The sequence below is a fragment of the Leptonychotes weddellii genome, chromosome 1 (assembly GCF_054177405.1).
Source record: "Leptonychotes weddellii isolate Sample4059 chromosome 1, ASM5417740v2, whole genome shotgun sequence".
Taxonomy (NCBI): Eukaryota; Metazoa; Chordata; class Mammalia; order Carnivora; family Phocidae; genus Leptonychotes; species Leptonychotes weddellii.
Window position 1 is genome coordinate 91,270,584 of NC_138369.1, and position 24,372 is coordinate 91,294,955.

General features: G+C 37.6%; 1 protein-coding gene across 1 annotated transcript; it reads left to right on the plus strand.

Moving 5' to 3' along the window:
- The first annotated feature begins 7,873 nt into the window (after positions 1 to 7,873).
- On the plus strand, positions 7,874 to 14,819 carry SELENOT (selenoprotein T). The gene is made up of 5 exons (XM_081827740.1): positions 7,874 to 8,061; positions 8,623 to 8,749; positions 11,253 to 11,340; positions 13,416 to 13,569; positions 14,075 to 14,819. The coding sequence occupies exons 1-4, from the start codon at positions 7,889 to 7,891 to the stop codon at positions 13,538 to 13,540; spliced, it is 513 nt and encodes a 170-aa protein (XP_081683866.1). The 5' UTR covers positions 7,874 to 7,888; the 3' UTR covers positions 13,541 to 13,569; positions 14,075 to 14,819.
- The last annotated feature ends 9,553 nt before the right edge of the window (positions 14,820 to 24,372 follow it).

A 24,372-nucleotide genomic window follows, 5' to 3' on the forward strand; every position in this document is an offset into this window, starting at 1 on the left:
TAAATTCGTGGTGGAATAGTCTTTAGCAAAAGAATTCCTGAAATGTTATGCCAAAGGTATAGAGAAACTAGAAGCTAGTGGCCTCCAGAAGAAGACAAAAGTATGAAGAGAATAAAAACAGATTACTAATCAAATTTTAGGTTTGTTACATCTTTGGAATACACTTAGTAGAGAAGCCAGGAATCTTAGAAGCCACTTTAGGCATATTTCGTGTATGTGTTTTTACTGCGGTGGCCACTGTAGTGTTTCAAGATTTGAGGTAGCTAGAATGGAAGTCACTTGATTTCGTATAATACTGTTCCTTAATCTGACAAGCTGATACCTTTTTAGTGCTGCTCTTGCAACTTCTTAAAAAACTGAGCAAATTCTGGGCCACATTTTAATCTTCAAAGTGTGTGAGCACTCCTGTTTGCAATTTTAAGAACATTTATCAGTTTAGTCTATTTTTCACTCCCTGAATACCTTGTTTCTTGTGTGACTTAGAGAACATCTTGCAGATTTCATTCCTTAAAGCACTTAGAGCAGGTGATGCACCAGACAAATGTTTATTATTGTACTTCATCTACTAAATAGAACAAGGAAAAGTAAAGATTATATCTAAAAACACAGCTTTCAGTGATCAGTGAGCTGTTGGACTGAGCAATGCTGTAGACAATTAGAAAGCACAGTATTTACCAAATACTTTCCTGATTTTCTTGGTACAGTGTGGGAGAAATACTAGTTGAAATTCTTGGGATGCAAGTAGCAGAAACCTTTTTGAACTGGTTTGAACCATACATTTGGAAATGCATTTTAAAATTGTTGAGAGAATAGTCTTAGAACCCAAAGGCAGGGATGCAGCCGGGCTTTAAGACGAGCTAAAATAGAAAACTGGGAAGTCGGAGAAGACGTCATTCACTTTTCCCTGGTTCACGTTTGTACTTTTTTTCTCAGTAAAAGGTACTTTATCTTTCTGTTTCTCTGAAGATTCACTTATCTTCTCAGTCCTTTGAAAAATTAAACATGTTAAACGTTCACCTTTGTGGAGATAGCCACGTTTTAAAATCCCATTTCTTCCCTTTTAGAGAGGGAGCTCAGGCCTTCATAAATACCTGAGATTTTGTCCTGTTTTCTTTTCTTTTTTTTTTAATTATTATTAACATATAATGTATTACTTGTTTCAGGGGTACAGGTCTGTGCTTCATCAGTCTTACACAACACACAGCGCTCACCATAGCACGTACCCTCCTCAATGCCCATCACCCAGCCACCCCATCCCCCGACCCCCCTCCACTCCAGCAGCCTTCAGTTTGTTTCCTAAGATTAAGACTCTCTTATGGTTTGTCTCCCTCTCAGGTTTCATCTTGTTTCATTTTTGCCTCTCTTCCCCTGTGATCCTCTGCCTTGTTTCTTAGATTCCACATATCAGTGAGGTCATATGATAATTAATTGTCTTTCTCTGATTGACTTATTTTGCTTAGCATAATACCTTCTAGTTCTGTACACATAGTTGCAAATGTCAAGATTTCAATTTTTTGATGGCTGTGTAATATTCCATTGTGTATATAATACCACATCTTCTTTATCTATTCATCTGTCGGTGGACATCTGGGCTCTTTCCATAGTTTGGCTATTGTGGACATTGCTGCTATAAATATTGGGGTTCAGGTGCCCCTTTGGATCACTACATTTTTATCTTTGGGGTAAATAACCAGTAGTGCAATTGCTGGGTCATAGGGTAACTCTATTTTCAACTTTCTGAGGAACCTCCACACTGTTTTCTAGAGTGGCTGCACCAGCTTGCATTCCCACCAACAGTGTAGGAGGGTTCCCCTTTCTCTTCATCCTTGCCAACATCTGTCCTTTCCTGACTTGTTAGTTTTAGCCATTCTGATTGGTGTTAGGTGGTATCTCATTGTGGTTTTGATTTGTATTTCCCTGATGCCAAGTAATGTTGAGCACTTTTTCATGTGTCTGTTGGCCATTTGGATGTCTTCTTTGCAGAAATGTCTGTTCATGTCTTCTGCTTATTTCTTGATTGGATTATTTGTTCTTTGGGTGTTGAGTTTGATAAGTTCTTTATAGATTTTGGATACTAGCCCTTTATGTGATACGTCATTTGCAAATATCTTCTCCCATTCTGTCGGTTGTCTTTTGTCTTTGTTGACTGTTTTCTTTGCTGTGCAGAAGCTTTTTATCTCGATGAAGTCCCAATAGTTCATTTTTGCCCTTGCTTCCTTTGCCTTTGGAGATGTGTCTAGCAACTTCTTAGTTGCTGCAGCTGAGGTCAAAGAGGTTGCTGCCGGTGTTCTCAAGGATTTTGATGGATTCCTGTCTCACATTGAGGTCTTTCATCCATTTTGAGTCTATTTTTGTGTGTGATGTAAGGAAATGGTCTAGTTTCATTCTTCTGCGTGTAGCCGTCCAGTTTTCTCAACACCATTTGTTGAAGAGACTGTCTTTTTTCCATTGGATATTCTTTCCTGCTTTGTCGAAGATTAGTTGACCATTGAGTTGAGGGTCCATTTCTGGGCTCTCTGTTCTGTTCCATTGATCTATGTGCCTGTTTTTTGTGCCAATACCATACTGTCTTGATGATTACAGCTTTGTAATAGAGCTTTAAGTCTGGAATTGTGATGCCACCAGCTTTGGTTTTCTTTTTCAACATTCCCCTGGCGATTCGGGGTCTTTTCTGGTTCCATATCAATTTTAGGATTATTTGTTCCATTTCTTTGAAAACAGTTGATAGTATTTTGATAGGGATTGCATTAAATGTGTAGATTGCTCTAGGTAGCATAGACATTTTCACAATATTTATTCTTCCAATCCATGAACATGGAACGTTTTTCCATTTCTTTGTGTCTTTCTCAGTTTGTTTCATACCCTGTTTTGTTTTAGTAAGAAGATTGAGAGATTGGGGTTTGTGATGGGCTCAAGTTTGATATAAGTATTTGACTACAATTGGGGCAGACATAATATAGAAAGGGGAAAAGGGAGAGTGGTTGGCATCGTGAATCAGGACACTGAATACATGATGGACTCAAAAAAGCACAGAATCTATTTGAAATAGCACAGACAAGGCATTTTCTTTATTTCTTAAATTTCCTTTCACATAGATCATCTCATTTGTATCCAGGTTTTTTCTTTTAGAAAAGTACTGTGAAAAATATTTTAAAGAGAGCAATTGCAAAAGTTGACTCCATATAGTAAGATATTTCTATATTACTAGGGATTTGCAAAGTGATTAGGACTTAACGTTAAGATTTCAGAGTTTAAATCTACTTCTTAAGGACCTTTGGTCCCACTGTAGGAAGAAGAGGCAGCTGCTGCAGCATATTTTTAGCATGTTCCCATATTTATGTGTTGGGGGTATACTGGAAGTCATAGTTTTACTCATGGACCCAGAAAGAATGAAGTAAGTTGGAAGAGCTGGGTGTGGTAGTAGAAGTGGCAATGACTGGCTCCTCACTATGTATGCCTTGAATTTCACATTTTGTCCACCTCAGTAAACCCCAGGTATGTTTTGTTTTGGAAAACATCTGTAAGCAGTAGAGATTGCTATTTCAAAACAGGAAAATTGATTTTGGGAAAACAGTTATTTAGGAAAAAAGTTCCTTAGGTTTTCTTCACAATTCTGGAGGCAATGATAGGGAGGAAAGTTTACTTATATGTAAGTAAACTTGTCTAAAAATATGTTGTGTCAGTTTTGTAAACTGCTTCATCTTTCAGAAATAAAATAGGTACAGTTTTTTTGTTTTGTTTTTGTTTTTTTGTTGAGGTATAATTGACATATTAGTTTCAGTTGTACAACATAAAGATTTCAATATTTGTATGTAGTGCAAAATGATTACTACCGTAAGTCCAGTTAACAGCAATCACCATACAGTCACAAATTTTTTTTCTTGTGATGAGAACTTTTAAGATCCATTCTCCTAGCTACTTTCAAATATCCCATATACTATTACTAACTATAGTTACTATGCTGTACATTCTATCCTCATGACTTAACACGTTTTATAACTGAAAATTTGAAAAAAGGTACAGTTTTAAAGTCCTTTTTGGATTTCAAGATTATGGACTAATTCCATTTGGAGTTTGATGCAAAGGTCTGAGACCATACTGAAGACTTGGGACTGGGAGAACGGAGGATAGCCTAGGCTTCTGAGCACAGTAGCCAGAAAAGTAGGTGACTAGGAGGAATCTGACCAGAAGTGTTGCCTGCACATAAATACACCTCTCTAGCTGGGCCTCTTATATGCTCCCCTTGGCAAAGGATTGGAACTCCCAGAACAAATATGAGGGACTTATGGGGGCCCACAGGTTTTTACAGAGGGAGAATCTCTAGGTCTTCATCATGGAAAAACTTCAGAGATCTCTGCCATCAAGAAGTCAACTATATAGGTACTTGCTTGTGGCATTTTGGCCAAAGGGAACTTATTTCCTGGACAAAGGGAAGAATAGCTCTTGTACCATCTAACTGTTTCATTGGGGTCTAGTGGAAAGGGCTAGGATGTCAAATCACAAAGTCCATGTTCTGGTCTCTCAGCCCCTGACTAAGGCAGGGACCACATCTGTGTCACTCATTACTACATGCCCAGTGTCTAATATAGTGCTTGACATGTAGTAGACATTCAATAAGTATTTGAGTGAGTGAATAAATAAATAGTATATATGGATGTATAACCGTGGAAAGTCACTTCATCTCTTTGGGCTTCATATTTTCTCCATCTATAAAAAAAAAAAAGTTTCAACTCAATTAACTTGGTCTCTAGCTCTCACAGTGTTTCATTAAAAGTTAGTGAATATCATTTTAGATAATTAACTCCGTTGTAAACACTGATGCAAACTTGAGGACATTGAAATCAGTTGCCATTTCTTGGTTTCAAGGTAGGTAGGCATATAGGTATTATTTTTTGTAATATCCTCAAAACAAAAGCAACATTAAAAATTTTCTTATAGAGAAAGCAATTGACAAAATACTACAATTTGGTGACTCTAACACAGTAATAACATTAGCTAAGGTGAATGTTTACTAAACAAAGTATGTGGAGATTCGTAAGTTAAGTATTTAGCTGTAGAAATTTGTCTCCTTTTGCAAAAATTTCATACTTTTTAGGGACTTAATCTCTTGTGAAATTTTTATTCTAAATGTGGAGGAAGTATTAATTGTAAAGAAAACTGTGACTCTCTCTTTCTCTCTCTCTCTTACTTCCCCCTCCCCCCCCAAGTGCGTTTTCTTAAATTGAGATCTACTAATATTTGGACTGTTATACCCTGCCAGATACAAACCTGATGCTGGTGGTTGGTTTCTTTTTCCTTGATGACAGTGTGATCAACGAAGTTGGCACCTTAGTTATTGATTCTGCTTCCTCTGTACTTTCCTTGCTTTTTATATTCATTAACTTAGAACTTAATGTGGTTATGTGTTTAACAATCTTACCTGAATTTGTAAGCTCTTTTGTTGATTTGGTGGTATCACCTCCTTTTTTTCTCTCAACATTATTGAATTATGATTGACAAATAGAAATTATGTATAGTTAAGGTGATGATTTCATTTACATGTATATTGTGAAATGATTACCACAGTAAAGTTAGTTAACACATCCATCACCTCATATAATTACCTTTTTTATCGGGTGAGAACATTTAATGTTTATTCTCTTGACAACTTTCAAGTAATACAGTATAGTTAGCTACAGTCACCTTGCTGTAAATTAGATCCCTAAAATTTGTTTTGCATCTGGAGGTTTGTATTCTTCCACCATCTCCCCATTTTGCCTATTCCACAGCCCCTGGCAACCACCAGTCTACTCTCCATGTCTCTGAGCTTGGCTTTCTTAGATTCCATGTAAAATGATATTATACAATTTGTGTTTCTCTGTCTGACTTATTTCACTTAGCATAATGCCTTTCAGTTTCATCCATATTGTTGTAAATGGTAGGATTTTTTTTTTGCTGAATAATATTCCTGTGTGTATTTATACCACATTTTCTTTATCCATTCATCTATCGATGGACATTTAAGTTGTTTCCATGTCTTAACTATTTTAAGTAATGCTAAAATGAACATGGGGGTGCAGATACCTCTTAGAGTGATTTCATTTCCTTCGGGTATATCTAGAAATGGGATTGCTAGATCATATGGTAGTTCTATGTTTAATTTTTTGTGGAACTTCCAAAATGTTTTCATAGTGGCTGTACCATTTACATTCCCACCAACAGTGCACAAGTATTCTCTCTTGTCTACATCACTGCCAACACTTACTATCTCTTGTCTTTTGGATGATAGGCATCCTAACAGGTATGGGGATATATCTCTCTGTGATTTTGATTTGCATTTTCCTGTTGATTAGTGATATGGAGCACCTTTTCATGTATCTGTTGGCCATCTTTATGTCATCTTTGGAAAAGTGTTCAGGTCCTTTTGCCCATTTTTAGTTAGATTATTGACTTTTGGCTATTGAGTTGTATGAGTTCCTTATACATTTTGGATATTAACCCCCTTTATCACATATCTGATTTGAAGATATTTTTCTCCCGTTCTGTAGGTTGCCTGTTCGTTTTGTTAATGGCTTCCTTTGCCCTGCAGAAGCTTTTTAGTTTGATGTAGTCCCACTTGTTTATTTTGCTTTTGATACCTTTGCTTTTATGGTCAAATCCACAAAATCGTTGCCAAGACTAATGTCAAGGTGTTTACCCACTGTGTTTTCTTCTAGGATGCTTATGGTTTCAGGTCTTATGTTTAAGTCTTTAATCCATTTTGAGTTGATTTTTGTGTGTGATGGGAGATAGTTGGTCCATTTTCATTCTTTTCACGTTGCTGACAGTTTCCCAACACCATTTGTTAAAGAGACTATCCTTTCTGCAGTCTCGGCTCTTTTGTTGTAAATTAATTGGGCATATTTCTGTGGGTTTATTACTGGGCTCTTGATTCTGTCCCATTGATCTATGTGTCTGTTTTATGCTGCTACTATACAATTTTGATTGCTGTAGCTTGGTAATATAGCTTTGACGTAAGGAAGCATGGTGCCTCCAGCTTTGTTCTTCCTTCTCAAGATTGCTTTGGCTATTCTGGTTTTTTTGTGGTTCCATACAAATTGTAGGATTCTTTGTTCCATTTCTGTGAAAAATGCCATTGGAATTTTGATAGGGATTGCATTGAATCTGTAAATTGCTTTTGATAGTGTGGACATTTTTACAATATAAATTCTGATCCATGAGCACAAGATATCTTTTCATTTATTTGTGTCTTCAATTTTTTTCATCAGTGTCTTAAAGTTTTCAGTGTATCCTCCCCTTATAGATGCACTCTGGTGGCCTTTTCCCCTTTTCTTGTTGGGGAAATATTATATCCACAGTATAGTTGTTCAGAAATTTTAATGGAGATATTTGATGCTGTTGACTTAATTTCTGGAGTAGTGTTATGGATTGCTGTCATACTGCTGAAAATTACCTTCCCAATCTTTGTTTTCCTTTGCAAAGTAGAAGGAAATTTTAGAGTCAGAAGGGATTTAAGAGTTCTTTAAGTTCCTTTTATTGTGATTGAGCAGGCATGTTTGCCCAGTTAGGGGCAGAGTGGAATAAGAACCAAAGTTTTCATGTCTCATGCCTTGGTATTTTTTAAGCTTTCTGTGCCCCAGTTTTGAAAGTCCCTATTTCAGATGTATAAGAATTGTTGTCGTTTCAGTATTTATCCTCATTGATACCCCCACAAAAAGCAACTTGATTTGAGAGCTCAAAATATGCCGACATGTATGAATAGGTATTTGCTGCTGCCCAACAATAACCCAAATCTATAAAGTTTAATGTTCTAACAGATGGATATACATGGTGGAGAGCATCAGTTGTTACTACTTTGTCACTGTGAGAAATGCTTTTTTAATCTTGGCAATTTTTAGGCTTTGTCTAAATGCAAAGTAAGTGTAGGCATATTCCAAATTGCTTAACAGAAGCACTTTTATTTTTCTGCAGTGTTTCCTGAGGTTATAGGCGGGTGTTTGAGGAGTACATGCGGGTTATAAGCCAGCGGTACCCAGACATCCGCATTGAAGGAGAAAATTACCTCCCTCAACCCATATATAGGTAAGTAAATTTCAGTAACTTAAAAGGAATTTTTAAAGTGAATTTTTTTCACTTTTGTGAGTAAACTTTTGTGAACTAGTTCAATTAACTTTTCTTGGTTATTATAATTTTTTAGTTGGTTACAGTAAACAGAGAACACTGTTTTATAAATAGCAAGTTTATTTGATCCAAATATGGAAGAATTTTTCTGTAAGAAGGAAAAGAGGATTATTTCAGAGATGGTAACCTTCTAAGGATGTGTTTTCTTATATAATTTTTACTGTGGAAATAGATCAAGAACTCCCAAATTTTTATATGAAGTCTGTACTGTTAAAATAATATTTTTAAAGGCTAATACTATATATTTTTACAAGTTGATTTTTGATTGATTTAAAAGATATTAAACATTTTTGTTTTAAAACTCCACAGTAAGCTTTAGTTACTATCGTTTTCACTACTTGTAATTAGTAACTTTTAGATTTGGTGTCTAGAAATTGTCTATACACATATACTTGAGTTATGAAGTTTTGAATTAGGTGAGAAATTGTGGCTTCTGATGAATTTTTTTTTTTCTTTTGATAGACACATAGCATCTTTCCTGTCAGTCTTCAAACTAGTATTAATAGGCTTAATAATTGTTGGCAAGGATCCTTTTGCTTTCTTTGGCATGCAAGCTCCTAGCATCTGGCAGTGGGGCCAAGAAAATAAGGTATGTAACCTAATAGTTTTGATAGTTGTAGATTTTTAGGTTGTAAATGAAAATATTTTAATGGATTGTTTGTTTTTTTAAGTACTTGTTGCTGATTCACCTGTTCACTTGTATTATTTCAGCTTCGATCACTTTTTAATCTTTGGGCATGGCACTTAACCTTTCATGGCCTTAGTTTTTTGTTTGTGATTGTTTTTTCTCGGCCTTAGTCTTAACTATGTATTAAGAATGATTGGGTTTTGGGGCACCTGGGTGGGCTCAGTTAGTTAAGCGACTGCCTTTGGCTCAGGTCATGGTTCCAGGGTCCTGGGATCAAGCCCCCACATCAGGCTCCCTGCTTGGTGAGAAGCCTGCTTCTCCCTCTCCCCCTCCCCCTGCTTGTGTTCCCTCTCTCGCTCTCTCTATCAATTAAATAAATAAATAAAATCTTTAAAAAAAAAGAATGAGTGGGTTTTATCTTTTTACTATTTGAAGGATAGGGAGGTGTGACTTTAGTAGAAACTGGGCACAAAATAATTTAATACCTGATATTGATTATATAGATTAGGTCAAATCATATCCAACAAAACATAATATACACATAATGTAGGCCTTTTATACTAACTTTATAGGTATTAATGGGTTTATTTACATTGAAAATGACATTTCCAAGAATAAATCCATTATGGATTTGTTCTTACTAAAATTTTTTTTTAAGATTTTATTTATTTATTTGAGAGAGAGAGAATGAGAGACAGAGAGCATGAGAGGGAGGAGGGTCAGAGGGAGAAGCAGACTCCCTGCCGAGCGGGGAGCCCGATGCGGGACTCGATCCCGGGACTCCAGGATCATGACCTGAGCCGAAGGCAGTCGCTTAACCAACTGAGCCACCCAGGCGCCCTGTTCTTACTAAAATTTTGTCTGTTTTTATTTGTCCTTATATATATATATATATATATATGAATCTTTGGTGCTATTTCTTTTTTCCTTTGTAGGGTCTTGCTGTGGCATATATTCTTTTTAGATTTCTTTCATTTGTTTTACTTAAAATCATCTTTTCTAGAGGGTTTATCTTTTTGCTCTGAGGAATGAGACTAATTATATTTCTCTCTTGGATGGGATTGCTTAGGTTTCCTTCTAAGGAGTATTCTGTTTTGGAGTCCTCTCTCTGGTCTTGTTCTTTAGTTCTAGGCTGAAACTACCTTTAGTGGACTCCTACATATCTATGCTTCTTTTTCTTAGGGAACCATTGATTTCCAGTAACAGGCAAGGCTTCTTAACATAAACATCCTTAGGTGCTTCCTCTTATTGAACTGTGTCTCTCCCTATTATTAGTAAGATTGATATGCATAAGATTAAGAATTCAAAGTTAAGTACTGATGATGTTTTGTGTTATATTTAGTAATTCTATTGATTCCAACTTCAGTGCATTTTACTTCTGAAGACATATAACATTGTTAATCTGCTGGGGAAGAGGAATGTACTTGAAAGCTCTAGCTTTCCTGACACTTCCTTGTGTATTGTTCCCATGAAAATAGACATACTGTTTCCAAATGCGAGGGTAACCCCTATGAAATCAAAGCCCACCTAGTTCAAGTGGGATGGGAGGAGAGCTTTTTCTCACTCGCTATGGGCATTTTTATTTACTTTTTTGAAATAACTTGCTGTGAATTGACATCCTCATTACATCCTATTTTTAGTCAGGTGATTTTGTTAAATTAAAACCTTTCTGTCCACCAAGGAACTTCTAGCCTCTTTTGAAAGGGTATAGATTTGCCTTCAAAAGGGGACCGAATATAATTTAATATGCTAGTGCTTTCTAATCTACTTTTTTCTTATTTGACTTAAAATGATTTGTTTGGAACATGGACAGGTTGTATTGAATACATGGAGTTGCTGATTATTGCATCACTAGTCTCTTGTGAATTCATACCTTATATTATAAAAATGGTGAAATAAACCCTTCTTATGCTGGTATTCTTTTGTTTAACTTATTAAGGCTATTATGAAATCTCTAGAATTTCTGTCTCTACATTATGAATATATATTCAGTGTGTGTAAAGCTGTGAATTAATGTTTCATTTTCCTTATTCCATGTATGTTATCTGAATATACAGAATAGCAATAATAGTCTGTATAGAAACTTTTTTTAAGAATTTATTTATTTATTTATTTATTTTAGAGAGAGAGAGTGAAAGAGCAGGGGGAGGAGCAGAGTGGGAGGAAGAGGGAGGGGAAAGAATCTCAGACAGATTCTGTGCTGAGCGCAGAGCCCGACATGAGGCTTGATACCACAACCCAGAACCCTGAGATCATGACCTGAGCCGAAACCAAGAGTCGGACGGTTGACTGACTGAGCCACCCAGGCTTCCCTGCCCCTGTATAGAAACTTTTAAAGTAGATTTAAAAACAGCCGTTACCAAATAAAAATGAGACTCTGTATTTAAAAGATTACTGTCTTCAGTTGTAATGTTTTGCCTTTAAAGTAACTTTGCCCGCTGTACTTAATTATATTTTCTTTTAGGTCTATGCATGTATGATGGTTTTCTTCTTGAGCAACATGATTGAGAACCAGTGTATGTCAACAGGTGCATTTGAGATAACTTTGAATGGTGGGTTCTGAATAGTTTGCATTCTGTAACACATTTTAAATGATTTATAATGACCATTGGGCTTTTCTGTTTTTCATAATATGCAAAACTATCACTTTATATGGTCCTCAACTCCCCTAGCTTGAGAATTATGTCCATATGATGACCCCTGAATGTATAACTCTAGAGAGCTCTAGATCTCTCTTCAAGATGCTATACCCGGGAATCTTTTTTTTTTTTTTTTTTTTTAACACATAATGTATTATTTGTTTCAGGGGTACAGATCTGTGATTCATCAGTCTTACACAATTCACAGTGCTCACCATAGGACATACCCTCCCCAATGTCCATCACCCAGCCACCCCATCCCTCCCACCGCCTCCCCTCCAGCAACCCTCAGTTTGTTTCCTAAGATTAAGAGTCTCTTATGGTTTGTCTCCCTCTCTGGTTTCATCTTGTTTCATTTTTCCCTCCCTTCCCCTATGGTCCCCTGTCTTGTTTCTCAAATTCCTCATATCAGTGAGATCATATGGTAATTGTGTTTCTCTGATTGACTTATTTTGCTTGCATAATACCCTCTAGTTCCATCCATGTCATTGCAAATGGCAAGATTTCATTTTTTTTGATGACTGCATAATATTCCATTGTGTGTATATATATATATATACACACACACACACACCACATCTTCTTTATCCATTCATCTGTTGATGGACATCTAAGCTCTGTCCATAGTTTGGCTATTGTGGACATTGCCGCTATAAACATTGGTATACCCGGGAATCTTAAACTCCTCCCAAACTGTTGATTACCTCTGCTTCCTGCAATTCTTGGGTACTCCAGTTTGCACCTTCCCTGGCATTGCTCATTTATTTATAATGGCACTGTTATCATTCTACCTAGAGTTTCCCATGTCAGAAAGCTAGGATAACCTCAGTTTCTCCCTTAGTCTCCATATCTAATGGATTACCAAGTCTGATTCTTAATTCTACCTTCTACATTTCTCAGAGTTCTACTTCTGATTATCTTTATCACGATTATTTTCTTACCCTCTAATGCATTCTCTAAACTAGAGGTTGTCAGATATAGCCTATGAGTTAACAGTATTTTTTAAATTTTTTTAGTGGTTACAAAAAAATCAAGACTATTTTATGGCACATGGAAGTTATATAAAATTCAAATTTTATACCTAAAGTTTTGAGTTTCGTCAATGAAAAATTTGTGGAAATTTATTTCTCTGGTTATGTAAGTACCTATGAGATATTTTTGATTTTCTCTTGAGCCATAAAGCCTAAAATATTTATTACCTGGCTTCTTACAGAAAAATCTGCTGATACCAGCTCTAAACAGTAGAGTGATTTTTTTTTTTTTTTTTTTTAATGCACATCATTTTCATCTCGTTGCTTCACTGCCTCAAGTTCATTAAGTGGCTTTATTTTGTCTTCAAGATAAAGACCAGAACATTTAATAACACCCAAAAGGCCTTGCTTGATGTAGCCTCAGAATTGGCAAACCATGGCCATGTGGACCCTGTGTCCAGCTGCCTTTTTTTTTAAATAAAATTTTATTGGAACACAACCGTGCCTACTCATTTATGTATTGCCTGTTGTTTCTTTCAGACTACAATTAGAGTTGAGCAGCTGTGATGGACTGTATGTCTTCCCAAGCTGAAAATGCTTACTGTCTGGCGCTTTATAGTTTGCTGACCCTGATCTAGTCCCTGCTTGCCTCTCCAGCTTCCCTTGCACCCCTCTTCTCTTGTATTTCAGCGCTCACTTTTAATGACAGTATTTTTCGATTTTAGTGATACCTCTCACTTAATAAGTACAAGGGCTCCTTTCTAGCCTCCTATGTTCCTCAGCATCTTCTAGTTTTAATTCTTAGCACACAATTGTGATTTGCAGCTATTTGTTTTTGTAAATGCTTTTAGTATTTCCCCTACTGGAATGTAAACTCCATAGCAGCAAGAAGGGTAATTCTCTGGGTCACTACTGTATCCCCAGCTGTATATACAGGCAATAAATATTTGTGGAACGAGCATTTATTATAGACTCATCTTTAATTTTAAGGGGTGGTACTGTTTATTTTTATTATAGATGTGCCTGTGTGGTCTAAGCTGGAATCTGGTCACCTCCCATCCATGCAACAGCTTGTTCAAATTCTTGACAATGAAATGAAGCTCAATGTGCATATGGATTCAATCCCACATCATCGATCATAGCCCCACCTATCAGCACTGAAAACTCTTTTGTAAGTAGTTTAAGAATACAGTAACCATTTATAGATATCATTCTCATCACAAAAGATACTAGATATTCCACACCACTTGAGTTCCCAGTTTAAGATTTAATAGATGGGTGTTTTCTTTATTAAAATTTATTAAGTGATCAAGAGCGTTTGGACCTGCCAAAACAAGGTAAGGTTGTGCTACTAATTTTATCTTCAAGGCTTAATAACTGGGCCTTTATATAACATCACTTTTTTGGCTGGAACTCCTAATAGTCAGAGTTGGTATATTATGCTAGAATATTTATATACATATCTTCTCTCTACCTGCAAATAACTAGTTCCTAAGAGTATGCAGATTCTTTTAACATGCTCGAGATAGAAAATTTGTAAGCAAATGTGTGTGAACACAGAGAGGTGAATGTTAGTTAACTTTTGCATAGCAGAGATGTTCTCAGTTCTTTTCTTATCAATGGGTTGATTTTATAAGAGTGAATTTTGAAATAAAATATTCTTTTTTCTCTTTCAGACATTAAGGGATTTTTTGCAAGAGCAGCGTGACTGACATTATGAAGGCCTGTACTGAAGACAGCAAGCTGTTAGTACAGACCAGATGCTTTCTTGGCAGGCTCGTTGTACCTCTTGAAAAACCTCAATGCAAGACAGTTTTTCAGTGCTGGCACATTTTGGAATTCTGCACATTCGTGGAGTGCAATAATACTGTATAGCTTTTTTTTCTTCCCCAAATCCACTCAGTTAACAGTTTTTAAAAAATGTAGACATTACCACTTGTACCTTTTTTCCTTAGTCATATTTGGAAAAGTAGAAAATTGAGTTACAATTTGACTTTCTTTTCAAAGATGTCTGTTAAATCTGTTGTGATTTTATATGAATTTTCCTTTTTTATAGTTTAAAATTGATCTTTTGGGAATACAGCTGAAATTCCCCAATACTTTATAAGAGGTTATCAGGCATCTTTAATTTGGTCATGTCCAATTTACATAGTTTTCAAAATACTGCAGATTGTGAACAGTGCATTATACGAGATTATGGGGGGAAATCCTATATCCAGAGTACTCTACCAATTTGTGTGTATGTGCGTGTATGTGTGTGTGTGTGATTACCAGAGAATTACTAAAAGACCAACTGCTTTTTAAATATTGTTATGTAGTTCAAGTGTCTTGCCTTGACCAATCTAAATGAGTTGATTAACTGGGCCTTTATACTTAATAAAAAACTAAGCAGATGTAAGTTAAATAAAAAGTTTGAATTTATTGCCCAGCGTACCTATTAACATTATATTTAAAAGTTGTCTTCCTCAATTTTTGTTTTTGACTTACAGGTAATTTCATAAGGAACATACTTTAGTTTCACACACAAATAATAAGTCATTTACCATTTTTAGGGTAATTGAAACTTAGTTCCCTTGAAAGTTCAGGTAAACCTCTTTACACCATTAATTTTAGGTGAATAGAGATTACTTGTCTAATAATTTAACTTGTTTAACATCATATATCAGAATTTTATTATATTTAAGGAACAAAATCAAAAAGTTTTTTATTCAGTGAATTTAATATCTTTTCAGAGTTCTAAAAAGATAGTTTTTTTAAGCAAAAAACTTAAAACTGCTGGACTATAAAGGTAATTTAGCAGAAATAGGATCATAATGTAGAAAAATAGTCATATATCAGCAGTCTTAACATATTTTAGCTTCCATATGGGAATAGAAGGGGTAGGTCTAGATTTGTTGCTAGAAATAAAGGGATTTGAGGAAAAATTATGAGATAATTCAACATTTGGTCTACCAAACACTTAGCACAACCATATACTTCATTTATCAGTGAATATTTGTTGAATTAATGTCTGGTAATCATCATGATTTTACAGCCTCAAGCTGGAACATACTGTAATTTCTAGCTAACAAGAAGGTAGTCTGATAATTCACTGCAGAAAATTGATTTAATGACTTCTCCTTTTAATTAAGACTGCAGAACTGTTAATCTAAGTCGATACAGTGGCAAGAGTCAATAGAGATTAAGCTGGAAGTTACTTAGAGGTTATTATTCAGGTGTAATGTTTTATCTTGCTTATGATAAAGGCTTAAAGCCTCGTTACCTTCATTTGTAGCAGCCCAAATGTCTGTCTTCTGCACGTTGAACACAGTGCTCAGTGTGTGTAGGGCCCTTCTTCAGTGGATGGCCATTCCACTAGTGACAAATTAACCTTTTGGCATTTAGACCTTCCAGACTCGAGCCTTTGGATGTTCCCATGTATGTGACAGGTCAACCCTGAAAAACTTAAGATTAAATTCTTTTTTCATGTTTGTCTTGCGTGAATAACTTGTCTTTTGGAGAATAGCTTTAAGTGGCTTAGACACTGATAAAACTCAGTGTGTTCTTTTGACACGCATCTCAATACTGTTTTACCTTTGACCCTATTTAAATCTAGGATTTAATAGAGTCTAGTGAAAAAATTAGTGGGAAGCATGAATATAAACAAGGAAAAGGGGAAAGTTAGAAACTATTTAGAATTAGTTTTATTATATTTCTAACATTTCAGAATTTATTAGTTGCTTACAAATTGGTGTGGCTGTGTAGTTTATAAATGTTTATGTACTATATTAAGTAGAAGACCATAGAACATTATGGCAGGTTGGCTAATGTTATTGGGGTTTTTACCACAGTTGCTGTTACGGAAGAAAATACTTGTTAGATTAATAAAAAATGTTGACAAAACATGGCTTTATACCTCAGTGTCAAGATGTGCAAGACAGATACGCTTTCAGAATATAAATACCTTTTTTAATGGCATTAACATTAATGACAGCAGTTGGTCAGCCTTTACCATTGTCAAAATACAACAGGATTCCAATAATAATTCTTTCTTATTTTGAATGTTGTTAGTTTGGGACCTTGATTGGTTGGCATTTTATCATTGTCATAATTTTAGTTAATTCAGATTTTAAAGCCAGCCTGCAGAATTTTTAAGCATGATTTGATGATACTCAACACTAAGGCTTTAAAAAATATCTCTTGAGAGAAACATGAGGGTTTGTAAAGTTTAGGGGCTTACTACCATAGCAGTGTGAAAATAAACTTCTATTAAGCTGATGTAAAAGGAACCCCTCTTTTGTGGAATTAAATCTGTGCTAGAACATTTCACATGGTAACTGTATTTAGGAAATTTTGTTTTGTAAAAACTGTCGGCATCAAAAAGTATGTTCACTTTCTAATGACTTTTTTTTTTTAAATGATTTTTTTTTTTTTAAAGATTTTATTTATTTATTTGAGAGAGAGAATGAGAGAGAGCACATGAGAGGGGGGAGGGTCAGAGGGAGAAGCAGACTCTCTGCCGAGCAGGGAGCCCGATGCGGGACTCGATCCCGGGACTCGATCCCGGCACTCCAGGATCATGACCTGAGCCGAAGGCAGTTGCTTAACCAACTGAGCCACCCAGGCGCCCCGTAGGATTCTAACTTTTTTTTTTTTAAAGATTTTATTTATTTATTTGAGAGAGAGAGAATGAGAGACAGAGAGCATGAGAGGGAGGAGGGTCAGAGGGAGAAGCAGACTCCCTGCTGAGCGGGGAGCCCGATGCGGGACTCGATCCCGGGACTCTAGGATCATGACCTGAGCCGAAGGCAGTCGCTTAACCAACTGAGCCACCCAGGCGCCCCTTTCTAATGACTTCTTAACCCAACCAGTGCTAACACTGCACGCCTCCCTCTCAGCCCGGCCCTGAAGTCCTACTGCTCTTGGACCTTCAACCCACCTCTCAAGCCTTATGGTCCACTTGTGTTTCGGTGTTGCCGAGCTAACAACAGCTCTGTGGTGTGATTCTGTGCTGGGTTGGAGCAGAAAGCAGCAGTTTACGTCATTGTCCATCATTACCCCCAACCTCCAGAATTCCTGAGGAAGTAATACTGACACTCCCAAGTAAAATAGTATGAGGACCTTCCCTCTTGACTAATAGGGACAACTTAATCTCAGAAGAGAAAACAAAGTTCAAATATTTTTTGATAATCCAGGTGAGACTTTCCCTTCACAGTCCTTGGCTCTTTTTCACTAGGCTTCAGAAAAGCAAATAGATACAGACTCAGCTCCGAACTGTATCTTGAAGAAGAAAATAAACTGGTCTCAGAGTGGGAAGTGTTAAGTCACCTACGCTATCAGAGCTTATGGAATGTCTTCTGTTGCCTATGTTAAGCTCGAGCAAAATAAAAAGAAACGTAACTATGTAAACATACAGCAGCATTAGTTTTAAAACTTCCGTGTGCCTAAGAATCATTGGGACAAAATCCAGGATTCCCTCCGTAGAGATTCTGATTCAGTTGGTCTGAGATGGCACCAAATAATTTGCATTTCAAACAAGCTTCCAGGCAACGCTGACGCTGTCAGTCTGTGGTTCTGAGGAGCGCCGTACCTACAGCACAATGCAAAAGACTCAACAACTCATCCTGGAAGAAAATGTAATTCATGGAACAGAAGAAAATTTTGTCTATTTGCTTCACATTTATAGAATGACTTAATAAGAGAGGCGCCTGGGTGGCTCAGTCGGTTAAGCATCTGCCTCCGGCTCAAGTCATGATCCTAGCGTCCTGGGATCAAGCCCCGCATCGGGCTCCCTGCGCAGCGGGGAGCCTGCTTCTTCCTCTCCCTCTGCCTCTCCCCCTGCTTGTGCATGTGCTCTCTCTCTCAAATAAATAAAATCTTTAAAAAGAAAAATGACTTAGTAAGAATTCAGTAAAGTGGGAACTCAAAGAGAAACAATGAGAGGGAGATTGTGTTTCTAGAAAACATTGAGGACTTGTCCCAAGTAATCTGTTTTATCAGTATGGCCTATTAAACTTTGTTGAATTTATATTTTGAAACTTTTTAGATGGATGTTTTAAAAGGAAATGTTAAATCTTTGGATATCAAATTGATTTTAATTGTAGATTTTTCCAGAGGCTACATTATGCTTATATTTAATAGTCACAACCAATGTTGATTTTTATGTAAAACAAATCTATTTTTATTTTTTTTTAAGATTTTGTTTATTTGACAAAGAGAGAGAGCACAAGCAGGGGGAGCGACAGGCAGAGGGAAGGGGAGAAGTAGGCTGTCTGCTGAGCAGAGAGCCTGTTGTGGGGCTCGTGGGGCTCGATCTCTGGGCCCTGGGATCATGACCTGAGCCAAAGGCAGACGCTTAACTGACTGAGCCACCCAGGCACCCCAAAACAAATCTTTTTAAGTGCTTATGATTCTGAGTCGGGAAAATGCATACTTTTACTTTCATTGTAGTAACCATAATAGAACCCATAAAATTAGTAGGGAAACTAATTCTGAACTTAATTCAGTCCCCCCACCAAAGCAAAGGACTTACTAGTTCGTGTAACTGAAAAATCCATTGTAGAGTTGTCCTGAGGGATTCAAATGTGATCGTCCGAACTCTCCATTTAAGTTGGTCTCACTTCTCCATGAGACTTCACCAAAGTGGGAGAAGACTGCATGGGGCTGGGGAGGATGGGGGAGGAAGGAGCATGGATAAAGTCTCAGAAAACTATTCTGGTGCAACTTGGGTCACGTTCCTATCTTTGAATCCTATTTTTCACTTGATAGCCACTCTGCAAATACTGTGCTCTGTTAACCCTTCCTTTCCTCTAATTAGTGACTTCACTCCCTCACCCAACCTCCTTCCTATTGAGGATTATAATTCTTTAAGACAGGTTTATGGCTTTATGGTTATAAGCTGCTCAGATTAAGTGCTTAGCTATTTGGGAATTAATCTGGAATGGATAGAGCCAGCATTGGGTCACTTGGCCTGGTTAATACAGGCATTAGAATCTGGGCAGCGGGTTCCCAGGTTCCCTCGGGCCACTGGCTATGCTCCTTTACTTTGTGTACTAGCAACTCTTACTAAAGAAAAAAACAATTGCTTCTCCTTTGTTTATTGTTCCTGTTGAGTTGCTAGGAGCACATATGTTTGCAGGTAAGTGTGCTGATGACATTTTCTAGAGATGGAATCTAGAGATGAGACACCTTTTTTTAAAGCATTAAAATATATGTTTAAACAATAGGTTACCTATAAATGTGATTCTCCCAGTAAAATTCTATAATATATAGAAATTTGGTGTTGTAAAAGATTTTGAGATCTACTTCAATACTTGAAGGAAAGGGCAGGAGAGGTTAAGTATCTTGCCATGATTCTATAGTTTGTGCAGTGCTACAACAAAAAGAAAAACAACTCCATCCTTGGTGCGGCTTGGGGAAGAAGGAGTAACAGTAAAGAGGGCTTTGTTAGAAATTACTCCCGGTAGGAAGAGAAGAGACAGTAACAAAGCAGACGTAAAATTTTAATCTCAGCTTCACTTTACAACTGTTTATTTTACTTTTACTTTAGCTAAGGTGGACTGGAATTTTCCAAATCAACCAAACTAAAAAAGGCAAGGGAGTGCAGGAGACACCCGGAGAGAAGGCGAGTTGACAGGACAAATTCTTATCCTAACACAAGCAAATGCAAGCTACAGATGGACTCAGCCTGTTTCCCCACCGAGAAGGCCCTAAAATCGGATTTACGAATTGCGGTTTTCCTGACCGCTTATCCTCTTCACTGCTTGTGTGACAATTGCAAAGCCTATGGAGAGATTTCCATTTTCTCGTCCTAGGAAGGGAAGTTACCTCATCCATAAGATGAGTTTAAAAACACCACACCTGCCTGTCAGCTGGAGTTTGGATCATATGTTCTCTTTAGGTTCTTGGATTTTTAATGCAATGAAGATTCTTCATGCCACCAAACTAGGGTTTCTCAATGTTCCTCCTGAAGCACAGGTCTGCCTAAAACTGTGGCTCGATGTGACCCATTGCAAAAAAACTTTGTTGACCTCCTTTAGTTTAAAATCCATGCAAAAAAAAAAAAAATTCATTTCACTCCAGATTTATACTGGTTTTAACATAAAAATTTTGTTTTATTCTTAATAACTTTCTAAAGCTTCAAGCAAAATTCATACTCTTAAAAAATTGTGTTTCTCCTGAGGCTATGTGTAACTTCTGTTCCACTGCATCTTATTTCTCTTGGGGTATTGGGGGAGTGTGCTTGTGTGTACACATCATCCTAGGAAACCAAGTGATCTACATTATAGACTCACTTCTTTTAAACTTACATGAACTTTCTGTATAATCTGCAGTAAAGGACTATGCTTAAGAATTACTATAGTAGCTGAAGGAAAATGTTCCAGGAAATTTGTTTCCAGAAGATGCATGTGGAAAGATCATATGAGAAGCACAACTGTGAGTTATAAAATGTTACATAAAGAGAGTTACAATACCGAAAAGCTAATGAAATACTGTACAGAGTAAAGTAGTGACAAACATGCTGAGAACATAAGCCTCTGAAAGTCTTAAGGAGGGCAAAAATGGTAGTCCAATAAATGCCACCTGTGAGTGAAAGGGTAGATGAAGGAATGGGTTTTGTTAAGGCATTGGTTCTCAACTGGGAGTTTTACTCTCTAGGGGACATTGGTGATGGGATACTTCTGATTGTCATGGCTGGGAGGCAGGGCTGCGTTGTTCCTGGCAGCTGTGAGTAGAGCCAGAGATGCTGCAAAATAACCTACAATGCCCAAGACAACTCACCACAACGAATAATCTGGTCTAAAATGTCAATAGGGCTGGTGTTGAGAACTCTGGGTTAAGGTTAGGAGAGTTGGAGGAAGGGGCTGGGAAAAGAGAAGACAAAGAGACACCGGTCAGGGGACACATGCTCGGAGACGTGCTTGTGCAGAGTGGCCTCTTGGGGTCCTGGAATGGAGCCTCACAACCACAGCCTCTAGTTGGAACCTAGGCGGGGAGATACCTTAGCCGGATCTGCCCCTTGGGGTAGGAGAGGGCAGCCCTTCTGTTTTGGCCAAGCCTGAAAGGGATTTGCCATCAGAGAGGCCTAGTGTGCTTTCAAAGCTTCTCCTTCACCTCTTTGAGAAGTTTTTCTGTGTTTATGTTTAAAATTACCTTAACAGAGGACGTCTTTCATTCCAATAATGAAATAAAGGCTAAATTGAAGGGGACAAACATTTTCGTGGGGAAGACTGTCAAATGTAACAAGCCAACAAAGAGAAATGGCTCTGATTAAATCCTTTTTCTTTCTGAATAGGGGAACATGCCAGAGAACTTCGAGGCCTTAAAGTTGGTAGTGGGCCACCTAGAGGACAGAAGGGGGTACAGAAAGAAGAGGGTTCACAGTGCTTTCTAAGGAAGTTCTTCTTTCTTTGGAACGTGTGGGAAAGTGAACCTGTGATCAGAAGCAGCTTTGAAATATATAACTTAAGGGGGAAAAAAAGACTGACTTTGGTGTAGAGCCCTTCTCCACTCCCCCACCCCCTCAGCTTTTGTATGAATGAGTTGGATGACAAGAAGTGATAACATTCTGGACCACTGGAGTCCAGAAATGTTTTCCAACAAATAAAATAACCTGTATTTTAATCCTCTGGGCTTCTACCTTTCCTTAGGCTGACTGAGGGGGGAAAACTAGCTTTGGCATCTGCACTGAGAGCCAAGCAAATCCACAATTGTAAGTGAACCCTATTTTTAGAATTTTCCACCTTCAGAATAACATTTCCATTTGGTTTCTTAAAAGCTTTTTTTGGAGGGGTTCCTATGTGTTTGGTAACGTGGAAGATAAAAGTTGTGAAAATGTGTAACACAATTTCTGCATTCAAGGAGCTTCTAGCAGAAGAGCCAACCACACAAAAATACCAAACACAGCAAAACATGTTAAATCCTCACAAGAGGGCTACAAGAACAGAGAGGGATGCGGCATTGGATTTAAACCCTTGAAGATAGAATTTTCAATAAATGGGTGTGAGGGGGGAAGGCACAGAAGGAACAGCATTTTAGAGGTAAGAAAGCACAGAGGCACAGGGTCTTTGTGGTTAATTCCTGTAGGGGAAGGTGGCTGGAGCATAGCATATTGGGGAGGGGCAAGGGAGGAGGGATGGGTGATACGGTGGGAAGTATGCTGGAAAGGGAGGTTGGGGAAAGATGATTGAGGGCATTAAGAGCTGAGGAACTGGGCTGCATTCTATGGATGATAGCCACAGAAGGTTTTTGTGCAGATGAGCATTACGATCATATCTGGGTTTTAAGTGATTCTGCCTATATGGGGGTGGGAATAGAGGGGAGGCAGCAGAGGGAAAAGAAGTAACCAGAGGCTCTAACAAAAACATTATTCTGGCATTCTCTTAGTATCCCTTTAGACATCTTTGACCTTGGAAATATATACAATAATTTATTCAATTAAAAAATCACTGTCAACTTCTGTGGTCACAGTCCCTTTGTATTCCAGAGTTTTCTTTTACTTTAGGGTTCAGTGTCATGCTGAAACTAGACTCCCTCAGAATTCTCCTCCTTAAATCTAAAGTTTCGTGTTTACAATCTAGCTTTTAACCCTTGGGTATCATTTACATTCCTCTTGGTATCTATTTTCTGCTCCATGGCTAAGGAGCTTCCCTTCTTGCCCTGAGAGCATGAAATTCACTGTAATTAAAGTGCCTGTGGTTTAGTGTGATTGTTCTTTCATGTTTTTCTGAGAAGTCATTCTTGCCCTTTGTGGCCCAGCACAGGATATAATCTTGGTTTTAATCTCTAGGGACAATCCATGTCCTGTGAGTACTGATTTCAGGAAGGACACTGAGCCTAGACATTCACTTGAGGGATTAATTTTTCTTATTCATCCCAAGGAAAATTGTATGATGGAAAGTAAATTGATTACCCTCTTGGACTGAATGAGAACTCCATGGCAGTACAAGTATGAATAGGACTGGAAGGGTTACCGTGCTGAAATCTGAAATCTTGCTAGGACTATGCTGGGCTGCCTGATATATATATACAGGATCCTCACTCCCACCCCAATCAAGATGGCGTAACGTACTTGTTTTTTTCCTGGCGAATAGTGGGTGGTGACTGAAGATTTCTCAAGTGTCCCTCAATGTGGGGTTGTGACTCTCCATCTTTTCCTCTTCTCAGTAATTTCTGAAAATCATTTAGTTAAAAGATACAAAACATGTTGCAGAGAGACTCATGCTTCTGGCCATGATGGATTAACTGGGACTAAACTAGCCTTCAAGTAGATGAAATATGTAAAATGACTATTTTCAGAAATTGGACAGCAGGCAGTGCAGGACCTTGATCCCTAAGAGGAAAATAGCAAGGAACCACATATAGTCCAGGCTTTCTCTTGGAGGCTGTATTGGCTCAGAGTGCTGTAACAAAATATCATAGAGTGGGTGGCTTAAACAAAAATTTATGTTCTGAAAACTAGAAGGCCAAAGTCAAGGTGAGATCAGGGTTGGTTCCTGGTAAGGCCTGCCTTCTAGCTTATGGATGACTGTCTTCTCACTGTGTCCTCACTATTCTTCTGTGCCTACATGGAGAGAGAGAGAGAAAGAGAACCCTGGTGTCTCTTCTTATAAGGACACCAGTCCTATAGGATTAGGGCCCCATTCTTATGAGCTTATTTACTTTAATTACCTTACTAAAGGCCCTATCTCTGAATGCAGTCACATTGAGGGTTAGGGCTTCAACATATTGAAGGGAACACAATTCAGTCCATAACAGGGGCACTTCCCAGTCCAAGGTACAGAGATCCCAAGCAGAACACAGTAATTTTACCAAGCTAAGGATGCAGATTGGAGTTCAAGGTGGTAGCTAGAATTTTAGGGCAGAAACCACAGAGGTGGAAGCTATGTGAAGAAAGACCCCCAGAAGTCTCTGTAGGAGTTTCCTTAGTATTGCTGAAACTCCAGGAGGCTGCAAAAAACAGGGAGTTGTAGGCCGAACAATTCCCAGAGCTCAA